The sequence below is a fragment of the Schistocerca nitens genome, chromosome 5 (genome assembly GCF_023898315.1).
Source record: "Schistocerca nitens isolate TAMUIC-IGC-003100 chromosome 5, iqSchNite1.1, whole genome shotgun sequence".
In the NCBI taxonomy this organism is placed as follows: Eukaryota; Metazoa; Arthropoda; class Insecta; order Orthoptera; family Acrididae; genus Schistocerca; species Schistocerca nitens.
The window spans coordinates 572,078,796-572,104,423 of record NC_064618.1 but is presented as its reverse complement, the minus strand read 5'-3'; the positions used below and the strand labels follow the sequence as shown (position 1 = coordinate 572,104,423).

At 41.1% G+C, this 25,628-nt stretch overlaps 2 protein-coding genes across 2 annotated transcripts in view; both read right to left on the bottom strand.

The window, feature by feature from the left end:
* The window catches only part of LOC126260263 (UDP-glucosyltransferase 2-like), a 159,259-nt gene that overhangs the window by 113,532 nt on the left and 20,099 nt on the right, over positions 1-25,628 (bottom strand). The window lies entirely within an intron of this gene.
* Positions 4,252-23,798, bottom strand: LOC126260588 (uncharacterized). The gene is made up of 2 exons (XM_049957923.1): positions 23,111-23,798; positions 4,252-4,397 (listed from the first exon to the last, which is right to left on the bottom strand). The coding sequence occupies exons 1-2, from the start codon at positions 23,796-23,798 to the stop codon at positions 4,252-4,254; spliced, it is 834 nt and encodes a 277-aa protein (XP_049813880.1).

The window sequence follows — 25,628 nt, the reverse complement described above, 5'->3', positions numbered from 1 at the left end:
AAATTACTCCTAAGCTCCCGGTTCTGAGCAAGGTTTTCAGGAGTTTTCACTTGCTTTCAGGGAAATGTCAACATAAAGTACCGTCCCTAATATTTCCTATTGAAATTGCCTCTCATTTGATATTTAGTTTAAAAGTCCCTGACTATGCTTTGCTACCCTAACAACACGCCCTGTCTAAAGACAGAAAAGTTAGCGCGGATGTTAAATACACTGAAAATGTTATTCTGACACACATGCCTTAGTCTTACATTTTTTGAGTGGGACATACTGTCCCAGAAATAAAAATAAAATAGTTTCATGACTCCGGTTCTGACCAAGATTTCGGGAGATGATGGTTGATAACCCACTCTTCAACCCCCCCCACCCCCAATATTTCCCTCTGCCCCGCTACCATCTCGTCTAGTGTTAGTCTAGAAAGAACAGCCGGCCGCGGTGGTCTCGCGGTTCTAGGCGCGCAGTCCGGAACCGTGCGACTGCTGCGGTCGCAGGTTCGAATCCTGCCTCGGGCATGGATGTGTGTGATGTCCTTAGGTTAGTTAGGTTTAAGTAGTTCTAAGTTCTAGGGGACTGATAACCACAGCAGTTGAGTCCCATAGTGCTCAGAGCCATTTGAACCATTTAGAAAGAACATTGCGTTGGAGTTAGTCGGATATCGAAATGCTTGCGCTAACTTTCGGAGTAGAGAAAAACGTATAAATCCAGTAGTATTCAGTGCAAGTAACAGAGCAAACACTTGAGAATGTACAGAGGCTACTATATTTACAAGTTAAATATTTAGTTTTATTTACTGTGATGAAGTATCATCGAGGATCAAACGGATGCAGTGGCCAGTAAAAAATATTCCACTCACCTCCGTCACTTATTCTATATCGGAATACTCGTGAAAAATGCACGAGTCTCTCACGAAGCAGTCACGAACGAGGCACACCTTTCAGACTGCAAATCACGTGACTACGATAAGCATATAGTTATTTTTTCTTCCTTTTCATGGAGGTTGTTGGAGATAGGATATCTTCCGAGATACGGGGTTTTGTGGAGGTGGTGTTCGGGGCCGCATCCTTGAAGTGACTCACTTTAATTACTTCTTGATAGCATAACAAGCAGGTACAACAGTATTAGCATGAGTAAACACGATTACTGAATGGCGGTGCCTAAATGTCCATTAGCGTTTCACTCGGGAAGACACTCCATCGTGTATGACCTGGAAGAGAAGGAGTGAGATACCTAGTACTTTTCAAGGATTTTTCGTGAGGCGTCATGGGTGTAAACGTTTGTAAATGATTCTCCCTGATTTTCGTCTTTTAATTCGTACGTAAAAGATATTATCACAATTCTAGTATCCACCCACCACACGATGTGTGAGGTATTGTATCGTTCTCATAGTGAAATTTATTTCCCTCCAACGTTTGCGGGTCACTTGTACTGTTTGTCAAACATTAATTAATCGTCGACAAAATGGGGTGCAGTGGAACATGTTTCACTCAGCACGAAAGACTCATATAGAGAAGAGGTATGTGGGAACAGCAGCTCCACTTTGCTCAGTGCTTCGTGTTCCGTATTGAGAATCTACGAAAGAACTTCACTGGGTTTCCTTTTCCAGGAGTCATAAGCAGAGCTGACTCCTTGTAAAAGCTTAACAGTGACCTACACGACGGAATGGCTGCCATAAAGCAGCCGACAGTGTCATTGTGGGGTCTAAGGTTGGCTCTGACCAGTTCCACACGCAAGTGGCCTGGAGTTTGTTAGTTTCTACTTGTTCACCAGTAGAGGACCATGAGATTAAGAAAAGTTTGACAAATGTTTGTATCTGATTTCCTACCCCAGTAAACTGCTCTGTGTAGGAATTGGATATTCTGAACAATTACGTTACACAAATATTTGACTACAAGACCATCAGCCATGCGAACTGTCACTATTGGTGACAAATCTTATGCTGTATGGGTGTGCCGCTTATACGAGGGTAAGTCAATTATCCGCAATTTCGTTATATTTTTGTAGCACTGTTTTACGTTGATGACGCATGCTTTGTTTTTTTTTTGTTGTTGTTATATCTTTGCAATTTGCAAGCTACTAGGTTAGTTTCGTTATCGTTACCGTGCTGTTAACCATGGCTGCTCTGCTCCCTATCTGCACCAAAGAAGAGCAACGTTCAGTGTTCAGTTTTTTGTGGTCTGAAGGCGTATCAAGGGCCGAAATTCATCGAAGACTTTCGGTACAGTACGGGACCAGTGTTTTGCCACAACGGAGTGTCTACGAATGGATTGAAAAATTCCAAAATGGGCGCACAAGTGTTACGCACGATGAAGGAGCTGGACGACCGTTTACCACCACAAATGAAGAAACCATTGAGCGTTCACGTGCAATAATTCTCTTAGACAATTAACTATTGACGAAGCGGCACATCGTCTGCAAATTAATCACGGTTCTGCCTACGAAATTATCCACAACAGACTTTGGTTTCATAAAGTTTGTGCAAGATGGGTCCCAAAACAACTCACAGTTGTATAAACAAACGCGCTTGGACATCTGCAAAAAACATTCGGATCGCTGTGGTAACGAAGGGGACAACTACTTAGACAAGATCATTACTGGTAACAAAACATGGATCCGTAATTACGAACCGGGGAGTAAACGGCAGAGTATGGAATGGAAACCTCCAAATTCGCCGTGCAAGAAAAAGTTCAAGACCCAACCGTCCGCAGGAAAACTGAGGCTTACGGTTTTTTGGGACGCACAAGGCCCAGTACTGGAACATTATGGGGAAAGGGGCAGAACAATCAACTGTGTACGTTACGGTGAGATGCTTACTGCCAGGCTAAAGCCTGCAATTCGAGGCAAACGCCGAGTATTGCTGTCAAAAGATGGTGAGGTTTTGCACGACAATGCCCGTCCGCATACTGCTGCCCACACTGCCAAAACGCTCCAGAAACTCAAATTTGAAGTACTGGATCATCCTCACAGTCCGGAACTTGCCCCTTCTATCACTTGTTTGGTCTACTGAAGCAGGCATTAAGAGGCCGTCGATTTGTCGCTGACGAAGCAGTGAAAGAAGCGGTGCATTCCTGCCTCGCAGCTCAACCGAGAACCTCCTTTTACGGGGGCATCAAGAAGCTTGTACAACGATGGACCAAGTGCGTTGAAACGCAAGGAGACTATTTCGAAAAATGATGTTCTTTTAAGTTCCTATTTGATTACAATAAAATTTTATAACTACTTTGCGGATAATAAGTGACTTACCCTCGTATAAGCCCTTTAAAATATTTCGATATGAGAAAGATTGCTAGTCACGGGAACTGGACATCCTGGCACCGCTGAAGTTCATGATCCGTCGTGCAATATGACAGTTGTATCAAGCAATAGTAATACTGAAAGTAACTTGTCTACGGCCGTTAGGAATTTCAGTCGTTAAGAACTTCAGTGGCCACAGTTACAGTTGTTTAGGTCAGTATCTGAATATCGTGTTTGTGATTTCACATTTTTGCTCTTTCAGATGCAGCAACAATGTGCCTAACGCACAACGCATCTATTTCTCTCTTCTGGCAGAGAACTGCAGCTTAAAGTCTAGCTTAAGAACGAAATCGTTGATGTCTGATTAAATTTCATTTGATTCTACATGTTTTGTGAGCCTCCCTATGTTAATTTTGTTTCATTTTAGAGCTCTTTTTGAATGTGTTGCCCATTTTATACAGCTATGCTGCTTTTAATATTTAACTATTCAAAGGGCTATGTACTATTTCAAGGCGCTCTGTTTTCAACAACAATAAATATAAGTACAAGATCTACAACCACACAAGTTTATCCATCTACAGTCGAAGTCTGCTACTGTGGTCATGTTGTGGCGGGAAGTACATATCTGTCTTTACCTTTAGCTCTCAGCGGTTTATACTGCTGAACATTTCCCATACTGTTCCCATAATTATGCTGAACGTGTATATTGAAGAGATCAACAACTGACAACCGTTTCGGATATTATGCAACCAGTTTCAAGTCGTGACCCTTAAATAAATAAATGCCATATGCTAATACCACATACAGATAAAGAGTGACACGGAAAGCATTTAATATGTAACTCGAATGTACTACATTCTCTGCAACATTGATTACAAGAGTAACATCTTCAAGTCCAGAACTCGTCGACACTATGTGGCGTAATTTAAAGTCTCTCGTAATTAGAAAGTGCGTCCCAATACCACGTTGATGCCCAATGTGGACGTGTTACTTTGTTCAGTTTGTGACTGGCTGTAGTTACGCTCATTTGCTATCTCCGTCTCTAGTTCCCACGTCGTTAGACATCGATGCAACATACCGTGCTGTCTTATAATTCACGAATGCATGCCGCTCGTACATTCCTGTGAATATACGGTTTACACAGTGCACCTGATCCTTCTGGTCACGACCTTTAACAGTTTTATATATATTGTACAGTCTTAGCCCAAGTGTATCGAGTGGCCTGTCCGTAGCTCGTCAGCGTGGAGCGTCTTTACTACGATCTTTGGTTGGTTTGCAACTGACAACAGGTGAGCTGTGAAAGCTGTCACGTGCCATTTAACGCCTATAGAACAATAGGACATACGCAAACAGAGCAACACAGCAACAGCTGTCTAACCTACACTGTTTTCCTGTTTACAATTATAGGAGTATATTACATTTATATACATCCAACAAAATTCAATATATTTAATTTTAAACGCATTAGAAGCTACGTGCATATCGTCCAGGACACTATCATAATACACTCACTTACGAGCGTAGTTCGGAAAGTAATTTCCGTTTCCATTTTTCTCTGCGGCACTACCACGATCATAGTTCCGTTCATACGCAGCAGTATCTCTGGTTCAAGCAGAACGAAATGACCCTACTTCGAGCTCCCTCTGTGTTGTGTGTCGCTCGCAGTGATTGTTTATAATGGCACCGTTAACCGCAGGTCCCACCGCGTTTGAATTGAGATGTGCGTTTCGTTTTCTGAAAGCTAAGAACCTGCGAGATTTACCGAGAAAATGCAGCGAGTGCTTCAATGGCGAGAAAATGTGTCGATAATTTAAGGAAGGGCGTGATCAAGTGCATGACGAACGAAGTGGACGTCCATCTGTGGTTCCTGAGATCTCATTAGTGCAGTCGAAGAAATTGTTAAGAAAAACCGTAGGTTTATGATTAATGGTTGGTTGGTTGGTTGATTCGGGTGGAATGGACCAAACGGCGAGGTCATCGGTACCCTCGGATTAAGGAAATTTGTGGAAGTAAGTCGGCCGTGCCCTGTCAAAGGAATCATCCCGGCAGTTGCCTGAAGCGATTTAGGGAAATAACGGAATTCTTAAATCAGGATGGTGGGACATGGGTTTGAACCAAGGTCCTCCCGAATGCGAGTCCAGTGTCTCAAATGCGCCACTTCGCTCGGTACGATTAATGCTATAGTTCGTCAACTTCCAAATTTCACGAACATTAATTTACGAGACTTATTGAAAAACTGGGTTTTCATAAACTTTGCGCACCTTAGGTAACTAAACTTCTTAACGAACTACACAACGGATGTGCAGCGCCCTTGATTTTTTGACACGTTACAATGACGATGGCGTTGGTGACAAATTTTTATCCCTGATAGTCACTGGGGATGAACTATGGTTGCCTTGACACCCCTGAAACGAAACGGAAATCTTTGAAATGGAGGCACGCCTCGTCCCGAGTAAAGGTTAAACCCAAGCAGTTCTTGACACCCCGAGAAGTCATGTGCACAGTGTTTTGGTACAGACAAGGCATTTTACTGACATTTTTTACCACGAGGTAAACAATCAGTAAGAATGTTTATTGCGAGACTCTTAAGAAATTGCGCTGCCTAATACACAACAAGCGTAGAGGAATGCTCTCAATAGGTGTTTCCATTCACGACAACGCCCGATCACACACTGCGAATGTGGCAGAACAACTCCAGAGCTTTGGCTGGGGTGTTTTTGGCCACCCTCGGTTCAGTACCGACGTCGCTCCCAGCGATTTTCATCACTGTCGGCATCTGAAGTCTTTCTTTGGTGGTAATCACTTCAACAACGGTGAGGACGTGAAAGACCATGTTCCCACGCGGTTGACAACACAGGCATTGGAGGAATACAAGAACTTTTACCACGCTGTGAGAAATGCCTGGAAAATTACGGGGGCTATGTTGAATGGAATAAGTATTGTAGATTTTTGTGAAAATTTTTTATCTGTATTAAATTCCTTTTTATTACCAAACGGAACTTACTTTCCGAACTACCCCCGTATGTCTCGACCGAATGTCGTTGTTACTTCGGCTGGCGCGTTCTTTGTAACAGGGTGGCATACGAGAAACTGGGTCCGAGTACTAGATTGCTACTACCGCACGCCAGTTATCTGTTTTGAAACTGTTGCTTGCATTAGCTTATTTGTTATCTTTTTATTATTTAATTATTACGTGTTTATCCATGTGAAAAATCTGCTCTTAGTGCACAACAATTTGTACATAAATGGCGAGCAGTCTGTACTCTCAACCGGGTTTTCATGCGCCATCTTTTATCATACACATATACCAACGGCATCTTTGCACGTTGTTTAGCTGTTCATATATCCCGCTAGTCATCTCTTAGCTGCAGGACCATGCTTATTTATTCCGTTTCTCCTGGCAACAGCTTATACTCTATGCATAAAATTGCAGCTGACCTTGTGTTCGTTAGGCAAATTATGTTGCTTCGGGAAAGTTCATGCGATTTTTTCAGTCCTAAATCGTCGCCCGCTCATTTCGTTTCTTGGCGCACTCGCGGATATTACTCTTTAGATTTCTTAAGCACACTGCTGGACATTAAAATTACGACATCGCCAAATAACTAAATTATTCTTATTGAGATTATACAGAATAACAGACAAAACATGTGATAAAATTTGTGGTGTGATATTTAGTACATGTAGTTGCCATCTCTGATAGCAGCAGTGGCTCGAAGCCGATTATAAGTGGGCTTGGATGACAGACCGAGTACGCCTTTCCATGCTGCTTCAACTTTGTGCCAGATCGATCGTAGAGACTGATGAATGGTGGCGTAGCGGTAATCCACACTAGATATTTTCATTGTGTGCGATATCTGGAAAAGGCGCTGGCCAGGCAACAAGCATCCTCTGTACCGTGTTAGGTCAGTACAGCACGGGAAACACGTGATCTTCCGTTATCTTGTTTAAACGCAAATAGAAAAGGATAACATCAGTTTTATCAACTTTACCTCTTGGAACGGAACCGGTAACCACAAATTCAACATATTTAGCAAACCGACACTCGCCGATAATATAATCCAAGCTAAATCATCCCGTCTGAGACGGTAGGAGGAAGTTATTTTCATTTAATGCTGCGTCGGATTTAACAACTGCCTCTAGCACAGGATGTGATCGATAAGGAATTTGAGGTCTTTAAGGAGATTACAGGAGCAAATGGATGATATCTTCACTGTTTCATGAATGTACAATTAAAACAAACGACACAAACCTCAGTTAAGAAAAAATTTAAATTTGTCAGTATGACATACTGTGGCACAATTTTCGATATAACAAAGTTTCCTAGGCCAATCGAACTTAAAGTTTTTGGAAATACTTTGTAACAGCTTTAGTCGTAACATCACAGGAGAGAATATTTACACTTTACGACTGTCAAAAAGAATTGTACTGGACTGATGAGTCAAACATTTAAAACTCGCTTTAATGAACGCACTCTTCACAAACGGAAACTGCACAAGGTAAACATTTATCAACATGTAGCCTTAAAATCACTGCTTTTGTCAGTACAGAAATTTTCAAACAAGAAGTAAGTAGTACGTTGCACAGTTTACTATATTTCTATATTATCTTTTCTTTGTAAAAGATCTCATAGTGAATTTGTGAGACTCATTTTTTTTTACTTTTATTTTTATGACATAAGAATCTCCTTTACGCTATGTCAGTGTATTAGCCAATGACTCGCGGCGATAGGAAAGGAATTTTTCACCACTGCATCCTTTGCGTTTTTAGTTGGTTTTATGTTACTCATATTTTATGACATTTTGATGTTATTTGCGCTGCCTTTATGGGACCATTTGTAATCGATATTTTTGGGCGTGTTTTTCCTTTTCAAACAGACCTGAAGATCTGCAGGGCAGATCGAAACGAGTAGTCGTTAACAACAGGAGCTGTCATCCAGACGGTGTTTTTTTCATTTAATAGAAATACAAGATGCAGCAGCCACTGGTCTTATCAGGTCAGAAATGTAACGCCTGGTGTCCAGACTACACCTACGTCGTCACTCTGCAAGCGCCTTTACGGCGCGTGGCGGAAGGTACTTCTGGTGGTATTTTATTTTACCTCCTTCCCCGTTCTATCCACGAATTGCGTATGAGATGAATAACTGTAGGCATAAATCTCCATATTAGCTCTAATTTCTGATTTTAACGTTGCGGTCATTTCGCAGAACGTGTGTAGATTGAAGTATCGCCGGCCGGAGTGGCCGTGCGGTTCTAGGCGCTACAGTTTGGGACCGAGCGACCGCTACGGTCGCAGGTTCGAATTCTGCCTCGGGCATGGATGTGTGTGATGTCCTTAGGTTAGTTAGGTTTAATTAGTTCTAAGTTCTAGGCGACTGATGACCTCAGAAGTTAAGTCGCATAGTGCTCAGAGCCATTTGAACCATTTTTTAGATTGAAGTATCATGCTTCCGACTATTGCTGGAATGTTTGCTGTCGGAATTTTAGTAGCAAATCCCTTCGCAATGCACAGCGCCTCCCTCGCAGCCTCTGCCACTGGAGTTCGTCGGTGACAAAACGCTCAACTCTTGGATGGATATTTATTACTTAGTCTATTTACCCAACCTGACATCACACTTATAAACATTGAGGATGTGGTGGAACAAGTCTTTTGTAAGTAACTCCTCTCGTGGAAAGCAGAACTGAGTCAATAAAATGGGCAGTTCCTAAGTAAACATGAAAGCATTACAAGTATTAAATAAAAATTCAAGGAGTTGAAGAAAAGTTCTGGTAACTCGGAATTCTGTTCCACAATATTTATTAAAACAAATATTACAGTCACTAACCAAAGCTAGACAGCATCATACACAACCACCCAGACTGAATTTCTATCTCTTTCGCAGAATTGCCTCCCTCCCACTGTCAGGAACCTCTCTGAACTGGTTAGTACCTTTCTGATCTGATATTTTGTTTAAGCATCTATACTACGCCACATCTGTTCCTTGACCTACTTCTTGTCCGAAGTTTTATCAACTGACACTTCAAGCAGCTGACTTGTGATAATCGAATTAGGAAATTATGCCACTTTATCTATTACATGTGGTTGACAGGCGATAGCTTCGTCACTTGTCACGTTGCTTCATTTTGAAGTCCACTGCCGAAGAGAGCCTACTCCAAGTTATCTCCAGATGGACATCTTGACCCCATTATCTGGCAATTTTCACCTCCTTGCAATCACACTTACTTGATATGGTTGCTCTTAAGAGCTGCAGACGAAGTCAAGAATTCGCCCTTAAAATAAAGTACGTCTTCAGCACGTGGCGTCTTCAGCACGTTCAACGGATATTATTCTGGAGTAGAACGGCATACAGCATAGTTCCAACGACAGAGGTGGCCATCCAATTTTAGTTGTTCTCTGAACCCACATTAACTCCTCAGACCACCCGTCACTGCTCTTTCTGTTAACATGCCCAAAGCACTGCAGACGTATTGTACAGTCTGCTTGTTATACTGTTTAGGCGCCAGTAATTCGTGCCAGTAACCGTGCTCATCATTTGAGCAACCGAAATAGTCAATGGTGCCCGCATCCCAGATGGGCTCGTCAGATTATCACTACTACGGACCTACGCCGGTTTCGCAAGGGCTGCAGTGTCTACGACAGCACGACTTGCTGGTGCAGCAGAATAAATCATACACAAACCTTCCTCGTGACTCGCAGTATCTACTAGAGAAAAACGTATCAAAATCCTTGAAGTAGTTCTTGAGATTGTCACAGAAAGACGAACGCGGCAGCGAACTTTATATTATGTTTAGATGCGTACGGACTGTAGGTCAATGTCCCACCGACTTCATCTTGCGGTAGCTGTAGTAATGCTGTCCACACTGCGACTATAGCCCACCTTTGTTTACGTGCTTATTGTCTCTAATACTGCTTTACTGCCCAGTGCTTTGTGGAGCCATTAGCGACTGTTTTTTACTGAATACTGGAGCATGTTCTACGATAGATCTCAACACGCTCAGTTAAGCAGGAATGGAGAAGGAAACAAGTTGTGGCCTATTTAATGCTAATGACCGTTGGGTGATTAATGGGAACTGGGAAAAACCTGAACCTCCACGGATTTGCTCCACAATCTTCCCAAATAAGAGTCAAATGTCTTCATTTTAACTTGCCTTCAAGCCCTCTAATGTAGAACCAAAAACAACTTATGTCTGCCATACGCTCATCTATACAGGTAATGTCGTGCTAACTGGCTAAAAATCATCTTGAGTCTTGCTATTAATTTGAACTGCAGTGAAATTTGGGTGCCTGTCAGGGCGACAGAAGTAAACCTTATCTCCAGATTGCGTTTGCAGCCTCATGCTGGGCGAAAGCCTGGTGTGATTGAGCGGGTATGTTAAGCAAATCAGATCGTGAGTAAACTTTATGCCCGTTACGGAAGGCAGATTCAAGTGACATTTGCACTATCGAGTCTACAATAACGAACAAAATTACAACGAGCAAGGCAACATGAAAAACTATGTACAAGTAGATAGCCACAAAGTGTAAATCACTGCCTCTAAAAAATAAAGTTACATAATTCTTATTTCTTTTGTTTGCAGGTACATGTCTGCAGTCCTGTTGTACAAAGAAACGCCGGCAACACAGTACCGTACCACGCCTTTAGCGGAGACAAAATTGCGCAGCCGTTGGTAAATTTGAGCATTGTCATGTCATTCGTTTTCTGCTTTCGAAGCGGAACGTAAGAGGGGCGTTCAATAAGAAACGCAACAGATGTTCATCCAAAAGCAGGTTGGTTTTACTTAGGAATCAAATACACCATGTTATTTCCCACTCTTGACTACAAAACCCTATTTTTCAACAAACTCAGTTCAATGCGACGTCCTGCATGCCCACGTGGTACCACTCTTCTGGCCGACGTCGGGACAAATGGGTTGCCCCTCATCAAAAATGGTTCAAATGGCTCTGAGCACTACGGGACTTAACTTCTGAGGTAATCTGTACCCGAGAATTTAGAACTACTTAAACCGAACTAACTTGTGGGCATTACACACATCCATGCCTGAGGCAGGATTCGAACCTGCGACCGTAGCAGTCGCGCAGTTCGAGACTGTAGCGCCTAGAACCGCTCGGCCTCCCCGGCCGGCTGCCCCCTCATCCACGTACTGCTTCTCACGGAGTTCATCTTTCATTGGGCCAAACAGGTGGACGTCAGAAGGTGCTAGATTTGTAGGGCGGATGAGGGAAAACATTCCACTGAAGTTCTGGGAGCTGATCCCATGTGCGCAGACTTTTGAGCTCTTGCGTTGTGTTTGAGAAGTTAGTTCGCATCGTTGTGCGACGACCAAGCTGAAACTGTTTCTTCAATTTCTTGAGAGTAGCACAATACACATCAGAGTTCATCTTGCACCATGAGGGAGGACATTAAACGGAATAAACCCTTCAGAGTCCCAGAAGACGGTCACCATGACTTTACCCTGTGAGGATGCGGCTTTGAAAATTTTACTTTGCAGGAGAGGGTGTGACGCCACTCAATAGATTGCCGTTTTATTTCCATTTCGAAGTGGTGAACCCATGTTTCATCGCCTGCGACGATGTTAGACAAAGAATTGTCAAGGTCAGCCTCTTAAAACGCATGCAATTCCTCACACTTCGTTAGGCGGCGAGGAACCCAAGGGGCACACACCTTCCAGTAACCCTACTGATGGACGAGTGTGTCAGCACTTCTAACAGACTTCCAGTTGAGCAGTGTAACAGACTTCCAGTTGACCAGAGCTGTGTTTGTGATCCGTCTATCATATAAGAATATACAGCCTACAGTTGCAGGTTAACTTTATCGTCTACCTAGCTTTCAACGTTAGTAATAACGTCTTCTTCAGCACCTGCAAAAAGTTATTATAATGTGCTAGTAAATTATATTAGATATGGTCATCCTACAGAAGGAATAAAGCAAATTTTCGCAACATGTAACAGTCTACATGAAAAAATAAAAGTCACAAGAATTGGAATCAGCTGATAGATCACTAAATTATCTTGATTTAACGTTGACTATTAAAGATGCTAAAATAGAGTTCAACGTATTCCGGAAGGCAAATTATTCAGACATCATCTCGGCCGATTCAACCCACCCACAAGCGCAAAAAATTGCGTTTTTCTATTCTAGTATCGGGCGATTTCTATCCCGTTGTCAGATGTCAACCTCGAAAAAGAATTACAAATTCTCGAGAGTATTGCACAGAATAATGGCTATGATCCAAATATAGTGAAGCAATCATATCATAAGGAAACGCAAAGAAGGACAACGACTTTAGTAAACACAAATACTCAAACCCAAGATCAGACCAAGAAATGCTTGTCGGTTCCTTATGTAGGTAATGTCTTCTACAAGATAGGGCGCCTGTTGAAAAATTCAGGTTTTAAAATTTCCTTCTCGACGAGTAATAGTTTAAAGCGAAATTTGGTTCATACCCTTGAGAAAGACTGATAAGTCAGCGAAATCAGCCGTATATAAGATTAAGTGTGATGATTGCCCATGTTATTACATAGGTCAAACAGGCAGAGCTATAGCAGTAAGGTTTAAAGAACATCTTCCAGTAAAGGGCGTAGGAACACGGGAGTCAGCCTTTGCGGAACATCTGCTGCAAATGCTTCATACACCTAAACCTTTACGTGACACAGAGCTACTACATCATGAAGTTAAGGGCTATAGGCTCGACACGCTTGAGGAACTACAAAGTTATGCACACCTAATTACAGATACAGGCAATTTACTGAACGGTCAACTGTATCTAAAAAATAGGGCATACTTCGAAGGCTTCCAGCCTATATTAGGTTACAATAATTCATAATGCATGTGACCATTACAGTTTCTGTAATAATAGAACCTTTCCTACAGATGTTCCTAGGAGATTTGTTGGTCGGTTTATAAGGCTCTGTAGTAGAACGTAAAACGTAGTCATGCTGGATACGGTAATTAACTTACAACAGTAAAGTATAAAATTAATTCATAGCAAAAATGTTATCTGACGCGTGCGTAATAAGAGTTTGATTCTATACGTCTCGCGCATGCGCGCCGCCCTCTGTGAGGCAGACCGCGAAGCCCTCGCGGTCCGCAGTCTAGTCACACGACGAGGCCCATACAACGGGCTTAAAGTGAATTTGCTACAGCTTGTTTAATAGAGGTGACAGTTATAGAGGTGATAGTTATGTATCAAGTTTTGTAAAGTTGACTTAGGACATGGCTTGTTTTAGGCAAACATTTAAATAATATTTTATGTAAGTACTACACGTTGCATCATGTAGCATGACCACATCTAATATAATTTACTAGCACATTATAACAACTTTTTGCAGGTTCTGAAGACGTTATTACTAACGTTGAAACCTAGGTAAACGATAAAGGTAACCTGCAACTGTAGGCTGTATATTCTTATATAAACAATATCAGTTGCTGTCGCTGCATAAAAATGTTAAAAATTATCCGTCTATCACTTTGAATGCGTAACCGCAAGTTCCAACACTATAGGCGTCTCAGATGGTTACCGCCGGTTGGCACGCGGGGGATCTGACAGGTTTGCGCGACCTTGTTGCGATGACGCAAACACCTCGCGCAACGACTGACCGTGTTTTTGTTCACTGCCGGGTTTCCGCAGACATTCTACAAGCGCCTATGAATATCTGCGATGCTCTCGTTTTCCGTCAGTAATTGACAGTTCTCTGCTTGGAACGCACCTCCGTTACAGACGCCATTTTGAGGGCTACGTATAGAGCCCGCAACTATCTGAACCCAGTGAAAGCACAGGGGCTGAAGCGAGAATATTCCACCTCGCCCCACCCGATTTCCGAACTTTTACAACCTAAACTGACCCAGAAAAATATTAGTGTTGCACTAATTATTGAACGCTTCTCATAGCTGCACCAATCGATACTGAGTTGGTGGATGTGTACGGCAACATTGCATCGTCTTATCTCGCATGAATATCTCACTAGGGGGTAAGATTATATATATATATACTGCCTATAGGAAAATTAAAGAGACTTTCTGAGGAAAGAGTACCACTTGTATGAATATCAAGAGCTCAGATGGAAACCCAGTTCTGAGCAAAGAAGAGAAAGCAAAAAGGTGGAAGTAGTATATAGAGGGTCTGTACAAGGGTGATGTACTTCAGAGCAATATTTTGGAAATGGAAGAGGATGAAAATGAAATGGGAGATATGATACTGCGTGAAGAGTTTGACAGAGCACTGAAAGACCTAAGCAGAAACAAGGCCCTGGGAGTAGACAACATTACATTAGAACTACTGATAGCCTTAGGAGAGCCAGTCCTGACAAAACTCTACCATCTGGTGAGCAAGATGTATGAGACAGGCGAAATACCCTCAGACTTCAAGAAGAATATAGTAATTCCAACCCCAAAGAAAGCAGGTGTCGACAGATGTGAAAATTACCTAACCATCAGTTTAATAAGCCACGGCTGCAAAATACTAACACGAATTCTTTACAGACGAATGGAAAAACTGGTAGAAGCCGACCTCGGGGTAGACCGGTTTAGATTCCGTAGAAATGTTGGAAAACGTCAGCCAATGCTGACCCTACGACTTATTAGAAAATAGATTAAGGAAAGGTAAACCTACGTTTCTAGCATTTGTAGACTTAGAGAAAGCTTTTGAAATCTTGACTAGAATACTCTTTCAAATTCTGAAGGTGGCAGGAGAAAAATACAGGGAGCGAAAGGCTATTTACAATTTGTACAGAAACCAAAGTGCAGTTATTAGAGTCGAGGGGCATGAAAGGGAAACAGTGATCGGAAAAGGAGTGAGACAGGGTTGTAGCCTCTCCCCGATGTTATTCAATCTGTATATTGAGCAAGCAGTAAAGGAAACAAAAGAAAAATTCGGATTAGGAATTAAGATCCATGGAGAAGAAATAAAAACTTCGAGGTTCGCTGACGACATTGTAATTCTGTCAGAGACAGCAAAGGACATGGAAGAGCAGCTGAACGGAATGGACAGCGTCTTGAAAGGAGGGTATAAGATGAACAACAAAAGCAAAACGAGGATAATGGAATCTAATCAAATTAAGTCGGGTGATGCTGAGGGAATTAGATTACGAAATGAGACACTTAAAGTAGTAAAGGAGTTTTGCTATTTGGGGAGTAAAATAACTGATGATGGTCGAAGTAGAGGGGATATAAAATGTAGACTGGCAATGGCAAGGAAATCGTTTCTGAAGAAGAGAAATTTGTTAACATCGAGTATACATTTAAGTATCAGGAAGTCGTTTCTGAGAGTATTTGTATGGAGTGTAGCCATGTATGGAAGTGGAACGTGGACGATAAATAGTTTGGACAAGAAGAGAATAGAAGCATCCGAAATGTGGTGCTACAGAAGAATGCTGAAGATCAGATGGGTAGATCACATAACCAATGAAGAGGTTTTGAATAGAATTAGGGAGAAGAGAAATTTGTGGCACACCTTGACTAGAAGAAGGGATCGGTTGGTAGGACATGCTCTGAGGCAACAAGGGATCACCAATTTAGTACTGGAGGACAGCGTGGAGGGTAAAAACCGTGGAGACCAAGCGATGAATACGAAATGGCTCAGAGCACTATGGCACTTAACATCTAAGTTCATCAGTGCCCTAGAACTTAGGACTACTTAAACCTAACTAACCTAAGGACATCACACACATCCATTCCCGAGGCAGGATTCGAACCTGCGACCGTAGCGGTCGCGCGGTTCCAGACTGAGGCGCCTAGAACCGCTCGGCCACTTCGGCCGGCGTGATGAATACGCTTAGCAGATTCAGAAGGATGTAGGTTGCAGTAGGTACTGGGAGACGAAGAAGCTTGCACAGGATAGAGTAGAATGGAGAGCTGCAGCAAACCAGTCTCTGGACTGAACAACTACATCTCTCATGCAAGGAGCAAACCGTCATAGGAACTCTCCTCATGAGGATATGGAAAGCTGTCAAGACGAAGCGTCACGGGTACCGTATAGTCCTGAAAGTAAATGATTAACCAGAAGCATGGTACCAAATTGTCAAAAAAATGTGAAACCGATATTGGCAACATGAAGAAATCTTAATTTGTCGTATAAGCGGTAATTAACACACGGTTTTAAGGGAATGGCGATCTAGATCCGTATGAAATCCACTGTGTACACAGCTTCTTGTGTATTTGTCATTAGAAGTGTCTTAGTGCTGAGGGCCAATCGATACTGACTCTGTAGAGGAAGCAGTGCCTATCGTACGCTGACTCAGTACCCTCTCGCCAACGCTTTCCCGGAGCTACATTCGAACAGGGTATTTCTCATGAATACGTTTCCAGAATCGTTCTAGTTTTCGATGCACAACAGATGCCATTCCTTCGCTAGTCTCATTACTCACCAGTCCTTGGTCATGTATGATTTCACTGATCACGGTTCAGCAACAAAACCCAGTGACTGGGTACGAAAACGTATGATGAGATGTGTACAGGTACTTGGGACAGAACGTGCTGCATTTTCAGAATACTTTTATTGAGCCACGCGAACCACGTCTTTGTTCAGGCCTTCAATCCGAAGACATGATGGATGCAGCTCGCCACACTAGTCTAAAGCAAATATCTTTATTTCTATACTGCAGTCCACATCCACCGAACGTGTTTTTCTGTTGTTAAGCCTTTTATCTCCCTCTACAGTTATCACCCACACGTCCTCATTACCAGATTAACTATTCATTGCTGCTTCCACTTACCAACACACCCTTGTTTTGGCCAAGTTGTGCCATGACGCTAATGTCTCCCGAATTCGATGCAGTACTTCATTAGGTACTTTATCTGCCAACAATTTTCGACATTCTTCTGCAACCCAAGATTTCCCAAGCCTCAAGTCTCCTCTTGCCTGCACTATTTATTGTTCTGGCCCACATCGGACTACTCCAGATGAATGATTTAAAAGCTGACTCCCTACGACCTTATGTTCGACCACAGTCAGCTCCACCACGCTTTGCTATTCAGTTGCTCGAGTATCTTCGCAAGCAACGAGGCCGTTGGACTGTTTATTAGCGACGTCTCCAGCCCCATTGAAGCGATCACCACGAAGCGAATACATTGTCTTGCCAAAGAGCTCTTTGCGGGGAATGATCAAATTCCACGAGACTCAACGTCATTACAAGAGGCAAAGTGTTAAAGCGTTTCGAAGCCCAACTCCCGAGTTGCTCTGTAGAATGCCAGTCCTACGTGAAACAGGTGTGTCTCCAAGACACGATACAGAGACAGAATCCTCGGAGTGGCATTAAATCCAACCGGCTTGTACCAGGCTATGAGACATGATATTTGTTATTCGATAGGCTTCCATCGGAGTGAGGCCGTTAGTGACACGTAGGTACTGAAATTAAAGTTTTCTTCTGTCAAACTATCCGCAGCTCCAATGCACTACGTTTGCTCAGTTATGTTCTGAGAATGATTCACTGAAATGAATCAGCAAAGTAGGAAATGCGTTTACCTAGGAATACTTTAGATCCTATTGGTTGTGTTATGGTAATTTTAATATGGTAATATGAATTAGAAATTCGGGACAACACATATGCAAGGCTTGTTTACCTTATGAGATGACCTTCATTTGTGTTCGCCATGGTTTTCACAACTCATTACGGCTAATGCTAGGAATGATACCTGTTCATAGACTACGGCTGATAGCTTTCCCTTCCCTTTCCCGCTATCAAGATTTTTAACTCTGAATGAAATATTAACAATGTGTTGGTTGTGGCATTACATAGTTCTAAGTTTTATTATGAGTTTTTTAAAAAAAATTTGTTTGTTCTATGACCTTGTGTTGCTAATGCAAAGGGGTACAACGACATAGAATTGAATAAATAAATAAGTATAATATGAATGTTTTCACCACTCCGTACGTTTAATCACTTTCTCGTGTCAGTGCAGATTAGAACTGTCGTTTCTGATGTTCATCCATGGCCTTGGAATTTTCACAAACCCAAGCGTGATTTATTTGCATTGCAAGTGGACTTCGTAATTATTTATTCTGCTTGGTTTACACAAAATACAGTTTCGCAGACTTTTTGCCTCATTTGCCATTTGATTACGGCCTTTCAAGTTTAACGCATGATGATTTTCTCATCTCGCACCTGCTAGAACACTGCTTGGTAACACCGGTCCGCGTACCGACCCCATTTCTATAGTCTTCAGTTACTTCTGTGGATTGTTCTGATGACTGGTATGACTGGTAGACGGGCAGTAAAAGTCACTAACCACGTAAGTGTTTCAAACACCACAAAAAAGATATTCCAGTAAACATTCTCTTAGCTCTTATTTTAAGTGACAAACCAAAGAGTGAGTTTGTCAAAAAAACTGAGTAGAGGATGTTTTTATTGTTCCGTCTTTAGGATGTAATGATTATGGCGAACATTGGCTCTTTGTTTAGTCACGCCACTGTATAATGAAACAGTGATTTTTAACGAATTACAAATTCATTTCGTTAGAGGTGGTGTGAAAATGGCTTTATGTATATTATGTAGATCACATTCCATAACGATATACTAAATGCACGTATCGCCAATATTTGTTTTTCCGTATAGAAGAGTTTGCCAACTAGATTTTTTTTTAGACTTTGGACAAATTTTCTGCCAAAAGACAACGATCTACTGTTTCGAAAATACCTTACTTCTCATTTAAGAACAGTGTCAGTATTTAAACTGAACTAGTACTGCAAAGCGGAAATAAAGTACGTCGACACATTTATCGGTCGACAACACTAATTACTAACAATCTCTGAACGAGACAGCGCATTGTCCTCAGTGAAGGCAGTTGAACACCCACTGAGGTGAAGTACTGAAATGTAAAGAATTTTACTTATTAGCCTCGGTGATGCGCTAACGACAGAAATACTGTTCCAAATTTAACTCCTGTTAAAAGATCGGTCATGGCGATTTGTGATTCTATGTATGTACACATTCTTACCTCTATCCGCTTCTTTTACCAAAATAATCGAGCTTTCAGACATAGCACTTTCGTAAATCATATACGTCGTCTCATGTACACGTCATTTTGTATGATTTTGGGCAAAGATAGGAAACGAGTTCCCCGCAGAATCAGCGAGGAAAGGAATACATGGAAAACATTGACTACAAAAAGGGACAGTGTGATATGAGTACTAAGATATCAAGGATTAACTTCATTTATACTACAGAAACCCGTGAACGCAAAAATTGTAGAAGATAAATTGGAGTAGATATAAAAGAACCAGCGGAAATGTTCCTGTTGGAGCACGAAGACGAAAATGTTCGTCTTTAAAAGACTGACAAAAGCGGGCAATCAGCTGCCTGAATCCTCATCCTGCCCTCACCAAAAAATTTTGCATCGTGCTCTTTTAACATAGAACGGTCTATATCCTTTCGCCCAGTCTAAGTCTCGTACTGTCTCCCTCTCATTTCCACTGTCTATATTTCCCCCTATCACAGTTTCCTTTTCTCCCGTCGTCACTTCCTTTCATTGTCGCTGTCTTCATTCATTTCTCTCGCTCTTCTTTGACACTGTCTCCTGCCACTTTCACTGACCGTCCCACTGCCATTGTCAATCTCATTCTTTTTCTCTCCCCCACTGCCACTCTTTGCCTGTGTATGGTCGCCACTCATCTCTCATTTCCACTGTCTCCTTTTTTCTTCCCACTGCTATCTCCCTCTCTTTCACTGCCACTGTCTGAATGACCATCACTGTCTCCTACCTTGACTTCATCCTTTCGTTGCGATTTTCTCTTTCCCATCAATGTGTTTCTTTTCCACTGTCACTCTTCTCTTTTCTACCCTCACTGTCTTTCTCAGACTAGCCTTTAGCACAAAAGTGCGCGAGTGTGTTCGCATGTCAGAATTTTTGGTTGGGAAAGCAGAAAGAGGATCGAGATAACTGTTTCGCACTTTTGTGTCAGGGAGGAACGTATTCGCCTTTTTGTGCTCGAACAGGAGCATTTTTCTGTTGGTTCACTTTTTTCTCTTCTGCAACAGCGTGAGCTGCGATGACTCCCAAGTCTGGAAGATTTTCGCAGAACGCACAATAGGCGTTCTTTTAGTCGAAATGAGAATCGCCGTGCGTTTCGTACGAACACAAACTGAGTCCTACGCCAAATAAAACAAAACAGACTGCTGAGGAATAAAAAAGGGTTTTAAAGCGATACTAAAAATCTACTGTGTAAGATGACCACGCCACAAAATACATGCTTCCTCTAGTTTAAAGTGAGCGCATGATTCATCCATGCAAGTTCATTTTACGCTACTTTACATAAAAATGCACATTTTTAGGCTGCTCCTGCAGTACTCCAAAAATGCGATGATTTGGAAGAACAAAGAAGTTGTATCAATTTTTTTATAAGGTGCTTACGCTGTCAGGTGGTACCACCGAATAATTTCCAGGCCAAAACTGCCTGTATAGTTGTGAAGTGCCCACTTTACTGACAGTGCATAAAATTTTTTATTGGTGAAGAACGCTGAAAAAACAGTTTGGTGACCTTAGAACTCTTTTGCCATGTGTACACTACATCAGTTAAAATTGCATTACACCTCATACCGGATATTATGTGCACATTTTACGTTCATTAGTAGGGTAACTTCGAATCTCTGGATCTCAGTAATGGATAATGATATATAAAAGAGTTTCAAGGTTCCCGAGATCATCTTACGAACTTAAGGTAAAAACGATCCAAAGAACTTAAGGTAAAAATGTCGATCTGAAAGTACAGAAATTATAGAATTCGCCATCCCCGCAATTGGTACGTCTCGTATCGAAAAATCCTGGTTTTTCGTGGTTTACGGAGGACTGCCCATGAAGAGATGGTGCTTTTGTAAGTCGCTTAAGGTCCGCCCTAGACACTGAATGCAAAATAACTGACTTGCTCACTTTCCCTGTGCTGGAGGATGGGCATACTGAAGTTTAACTCTGTACTGTAGGAATGCTACAGTACCTACTGTAGGAATGCTACAGTACCTGCGTTCTTCAGATGGGTATACAAATGGTTGCTAGGTCGACGGCTATCCGTAACACTTCACCCCTTAGCTCTGATCAGTAGAACCCGAGATAAGACACTCAAAATGCGCATTTTCGTGCGCTGCTTTTTGGAATATATAGGTACCGTGCACGAACTGACCAGCGGACATGGCAGTGCTTCGCAATTGCTGAATATGTATGGGAATTTGATATAAATCCTAATTTTTTTCTCCTCCTCTGTCCACTCCATTCTCCTCTGTCCTCCTCGTCTCCTTTTCCTCCTCCCCCGCTCCCCCTATGACAATGTCACCCAATGTGACCTTGAACGATGTTTTTTGTTACTGCAAAGGAAACGTTGATTGGGAGCTGAAGTCGCTTAAAATGAATGGGTGGATATGTTAGGGTCACTGGTAAAGCTGCTGGATCTGTGAGGATAATAGCTTCAGTGACAGATTTAGTCCACGAACGGGTGGGATTACAATGTTATTATTATTATTATTAAGCATTACAATCCATGAAGGCTTTTTGCTGCAGAATGGACAATGTTGAACCACTTTGCTCTGTCTTTACAAGTAATTTGCCACTGTCTGTCATGTCCTAGTTTTCTGAGATCGTCTTGAATATTGTCCAAGTATCTCATGCGTGGGCGTCCAAGAGGTCGTCTTCCGGTGGGAATCTCTTCAGTCACTTTCTTGATGGTCCTGTTTGGTGGTGCTCTGATGACATGCCCTATCCATTTCAGTCTTTTGGCTTTAATTTTGGCCACTATATCGGAGTCTTTATATAATTTGTAAATTTCATTGTTATTTAGCAATCTCCATTCATCACTGATCCTATCTCTTATGGGTCCAAATATTTTTCTCAAAATTTTTCGTTCAAATACTCTTAATCTGTTTTCCTCTTTTTTTGTGAGAGTCCAGGTTTCAGATCCATAGGTGAGTACTGGTATAATCAATGATTTGTATACTTGTAGTTTGGTGTTCCTAGAAATTAACTTGCTTTTGAAAACTGTCAAGAGACTATAGTAGCATTTGTTAGCCTTCTGAATTCGTGATTCTATTTCAATTTTTATGGAGTTGTCAGAGGTTACTATTGTACCAAGGTAATTAAATTCATTTGTCTTTGTGAAAGCTGTGTTATTAATTTGCAGTACATTATTATTTGATGGATAGCGGGATAAGATAAAGTACATTGTTTTGTCTGTATTCAGCTGGAGGCCTGTGCCATTTGTGGCTTTAATTAATTGTGCTGTAAGAAGCTTCAAATCATTCTCACTGTCAGATAATAATGCAATGTCATCAGCGTATGCTACAATATTAATTTTGCTTTCCAGTTGTGCTCCAATTTGTAGTAGCTTTACTTTTTGAATTATTCTATTGATTACTATGTTAAAAAGAACTGGTGAGAGTGAATCCCCTTGTTTGACTCCAGTTTTAACCTCAAAGTCTTCAGAAAGTTTGCTGGCTACTTTTATTTTGTATTTTGAGTTTAAAGTGCAAGATTTTATTAAATTTATCAATTTGTTAGGGATGCCAATCTGCCTCATGCACTTCCATAAATATTCCCTGTTGATACTGTCAAAAGCTTTTTTAAAATCAATGAAAAGCATATGTACATTTTGATTGAATTCATATTTCTTTTCACCCAACATCCTTAGGACATATATATTGTCAATAGTCGATCTGTTAGGTCTAAATCCACATTGGGCATCATCTAGGGAGTCTTCAACGTAAGGGCTTATCCTTGCTAACAGTATATTTGTCAGAATTTTATATGTTGTGTTTAGTAATGCAATTCCTCTGTAGTTTGAACAATTTGTTGGGTCCCCCTTCTTGTATATAGGGCACACAACTACTTCTTTCCAATCATGTGGGACCTGTTCCTGCTTCCAGATGTTGGTGATGATTTTGTGTAAGCAGTTTACAAAAGGAAATTTACTGAGCTTCCATATATCTGTGTCTATACCATCACTTCCAGGAGCTTTATGTCTCTTCAGCTTCTTGATGCTTTCTTTAATTTCTGCTACGCTGGGCTCTTCGTCCGATGGGTCAGCAGTAAGATATTCATTGTCATCTTCCTGAGAGACGTTTATAGTTGGAGCATTTAGTAACTCATTAAAATATTCCTTCCATCTGTTAGCAATGTCACTTCTTTCTGTTAGCAAGGAGCCATCTGGGTCTGTTATGAACTGTCCATAATTTTTTATATTCCCACTTTTAAACATATTTATGCTCTTGAAAAATCCTCTGGAGTCTGTGGTACGGTCATTCTCAGCTCTTTTTAATTTGTAATTCATAAAATCCCTTTTCTTTTTCCTAATGAGTTTCCTGGCAAGTTTCTGTTTCTCTTCAAAAATAAGTTTGTTTTGTGTTATTGGTTTTTGTAGGAATTTTTCCCTTGCTAATTTTCTATCTTCGATAGCGTTCGAGCACTCGGCATCAAACCAGGGGTTCTTAGTTGTAGTAAAATGTCCCAAAACTGAGGTAGTTGCTCGTATGATATTTTCTTTCAGAGCGTTCCAAGCTTGATTAGTATCATCATTGTTAATTTTACTTTCCACTTCAGGTTTGTGTGTTTCTAATTCTCTAATGTACTGGTTGAGAATGTTTGGGTTTTTCAGTTTCATTGTATTAAACCTAGGAACACCATTTAATTTAGACCATTTATGTCTTGAGAGTGAGATCTTGAACTTGGCTTTTACAAGAAAGTGATCCGAATCACAGTCTGCTCCCCTTTGACTTCTGATATCATGTATGCATTTATGATGTTGTTTTTCGATTAATACATGATCAATTTGATTTTTTGTGATGCCATCTCTTGAAGCCCATGTTTGTTTATGTATATCTTTATGTGCAAAATATGTGCTTTTGATCAACATATTTTTGGAAGTGGCAAAGCTAATAAGTTTTGTTCCGTTTTCATTACTCTGCTGATGTAGACTATGAGGTCCAATTGTAGGTCTATAATGAGTTTCATGTCCTAACTTGGCATTGAAATCTCCTAGAATTATTTTAATTGAATTTTTTGAGAATGTATCATATACCTGTTCCAATTTGTTGTAAAATTCTTCTTTAATATTGTCCTCTTTATCCTCTGTTGGAGCATGGCAATTTATAACATTTAAAGTCTTATATTTGCATTGAATTGTAATGTGAGATATCCTTTCATTCACTGCCTCAAATTTCCTAATAAAAGGTAACAATTTGTTGTTTATTATAAATCCTGTCCCTAGTGCATGTATTTGTGTATCATTACAATGTTACCCATGAAAATACCTGCTCTCATAATTAAAACTGACGGCGAGAAAAAACCAAACCACATATTTTCACAGCACAACATAGCATTTTATTTCTCGCAGTTGGTTTCGATTATAAACAGTACATTACTGTTTTAAAAATAGTTGAATTGTTGATGTATTTTAGAATATCGTCTGTAAGTTGGAGGTAAGTTGGTCAGGACCGTTACGAGATTTTGCTGAGAAGTGGCTGTATGATGTACGTATTGGAATGTGTAGAACTAGGCGAGGACAGTGGGTTTGGGCGGTATGTGAAGTAGAGTGTTTGAAGGGAGGAAATCGTGACGGGTCGCATCAGACCAAAAACCGAAGTACATGCTGGTTGGTGCGGACATTTCGACGACATTTGTCAGCAACTGAATTACATAACTCCTCAAAGGCACTACGAGCGCATTCAGAGTTGCACGCAGAGGAGAAACCAATTACGTGTGCTTACTTCTGCATGCCCAAGGCCACGCCTGTCTCTGTAGCAGCAAGTACACAAAAATGCCAGAAACAGTAACTCATTTCTTTATTTACAGATCGAGTGATACAGCTATTAGAACAGTATCAAAAATTTACTGCTGCTGATAAGACCCGTTGTGACGTAACTGTTACAGTGTTTTAAGTTAGAATCCATAAAAGCGTTACCTTTTCTTTTGTTTCCACTTTTTCGTTCCGATTTCCTTCATTTATAATGGAAATACTCCCTTCAACAGCACACTTTCAACGCAGTGGAAACTAGGAATCGAGTAAAAATGTGAAAATTCTGTCAGGTGGTTATATTTCTACGAGAGATTAAAACAGAAACGCGCATTTTATAACGGCATATGAAAATTCAATTTGAATTTAATATTTTAGAGTTCATATATACTGCTTAATTGGTCCTGATTTTCATGCCACACTAAGTGGGTATGGGTATTTAGTATAGGCAACTGGCTCCAACTAATTCTGTATAGTATATAGTTTTTTTTAATTTCCGAGAGAAAATAAAATCTTGTGCCAAAGGGTAACTACGTTAAGCGATTTTTTGTAACACTTTATATTCTCTGCCACGAAAACTAAGTCTTTTGGAAACGCTGGCAAATCAATTCCACTGTTAGGTGGTGGGCAGATCAGACACACACAATTCGCTAAAGTGGCGTCCAGTTTTAATACTTGCGCCTCACCATCGAGCCACAG

Coding starts and splice junctions, on each gene's coding strand:
- LOC126260588 (XM_049957923.1), bottom strand. CDS start 23,798: ATGAAACTGAAAAACCCAAACATTCTCAACCAGTACATTAGAGAATTA. Junction 4,398..23,110: donor CACAGATATATGGAAGCTCA/GTAAATTTCCTT, acceptor AAACTGTTAAAG/GTCGTGACCAGAAGGATCAG.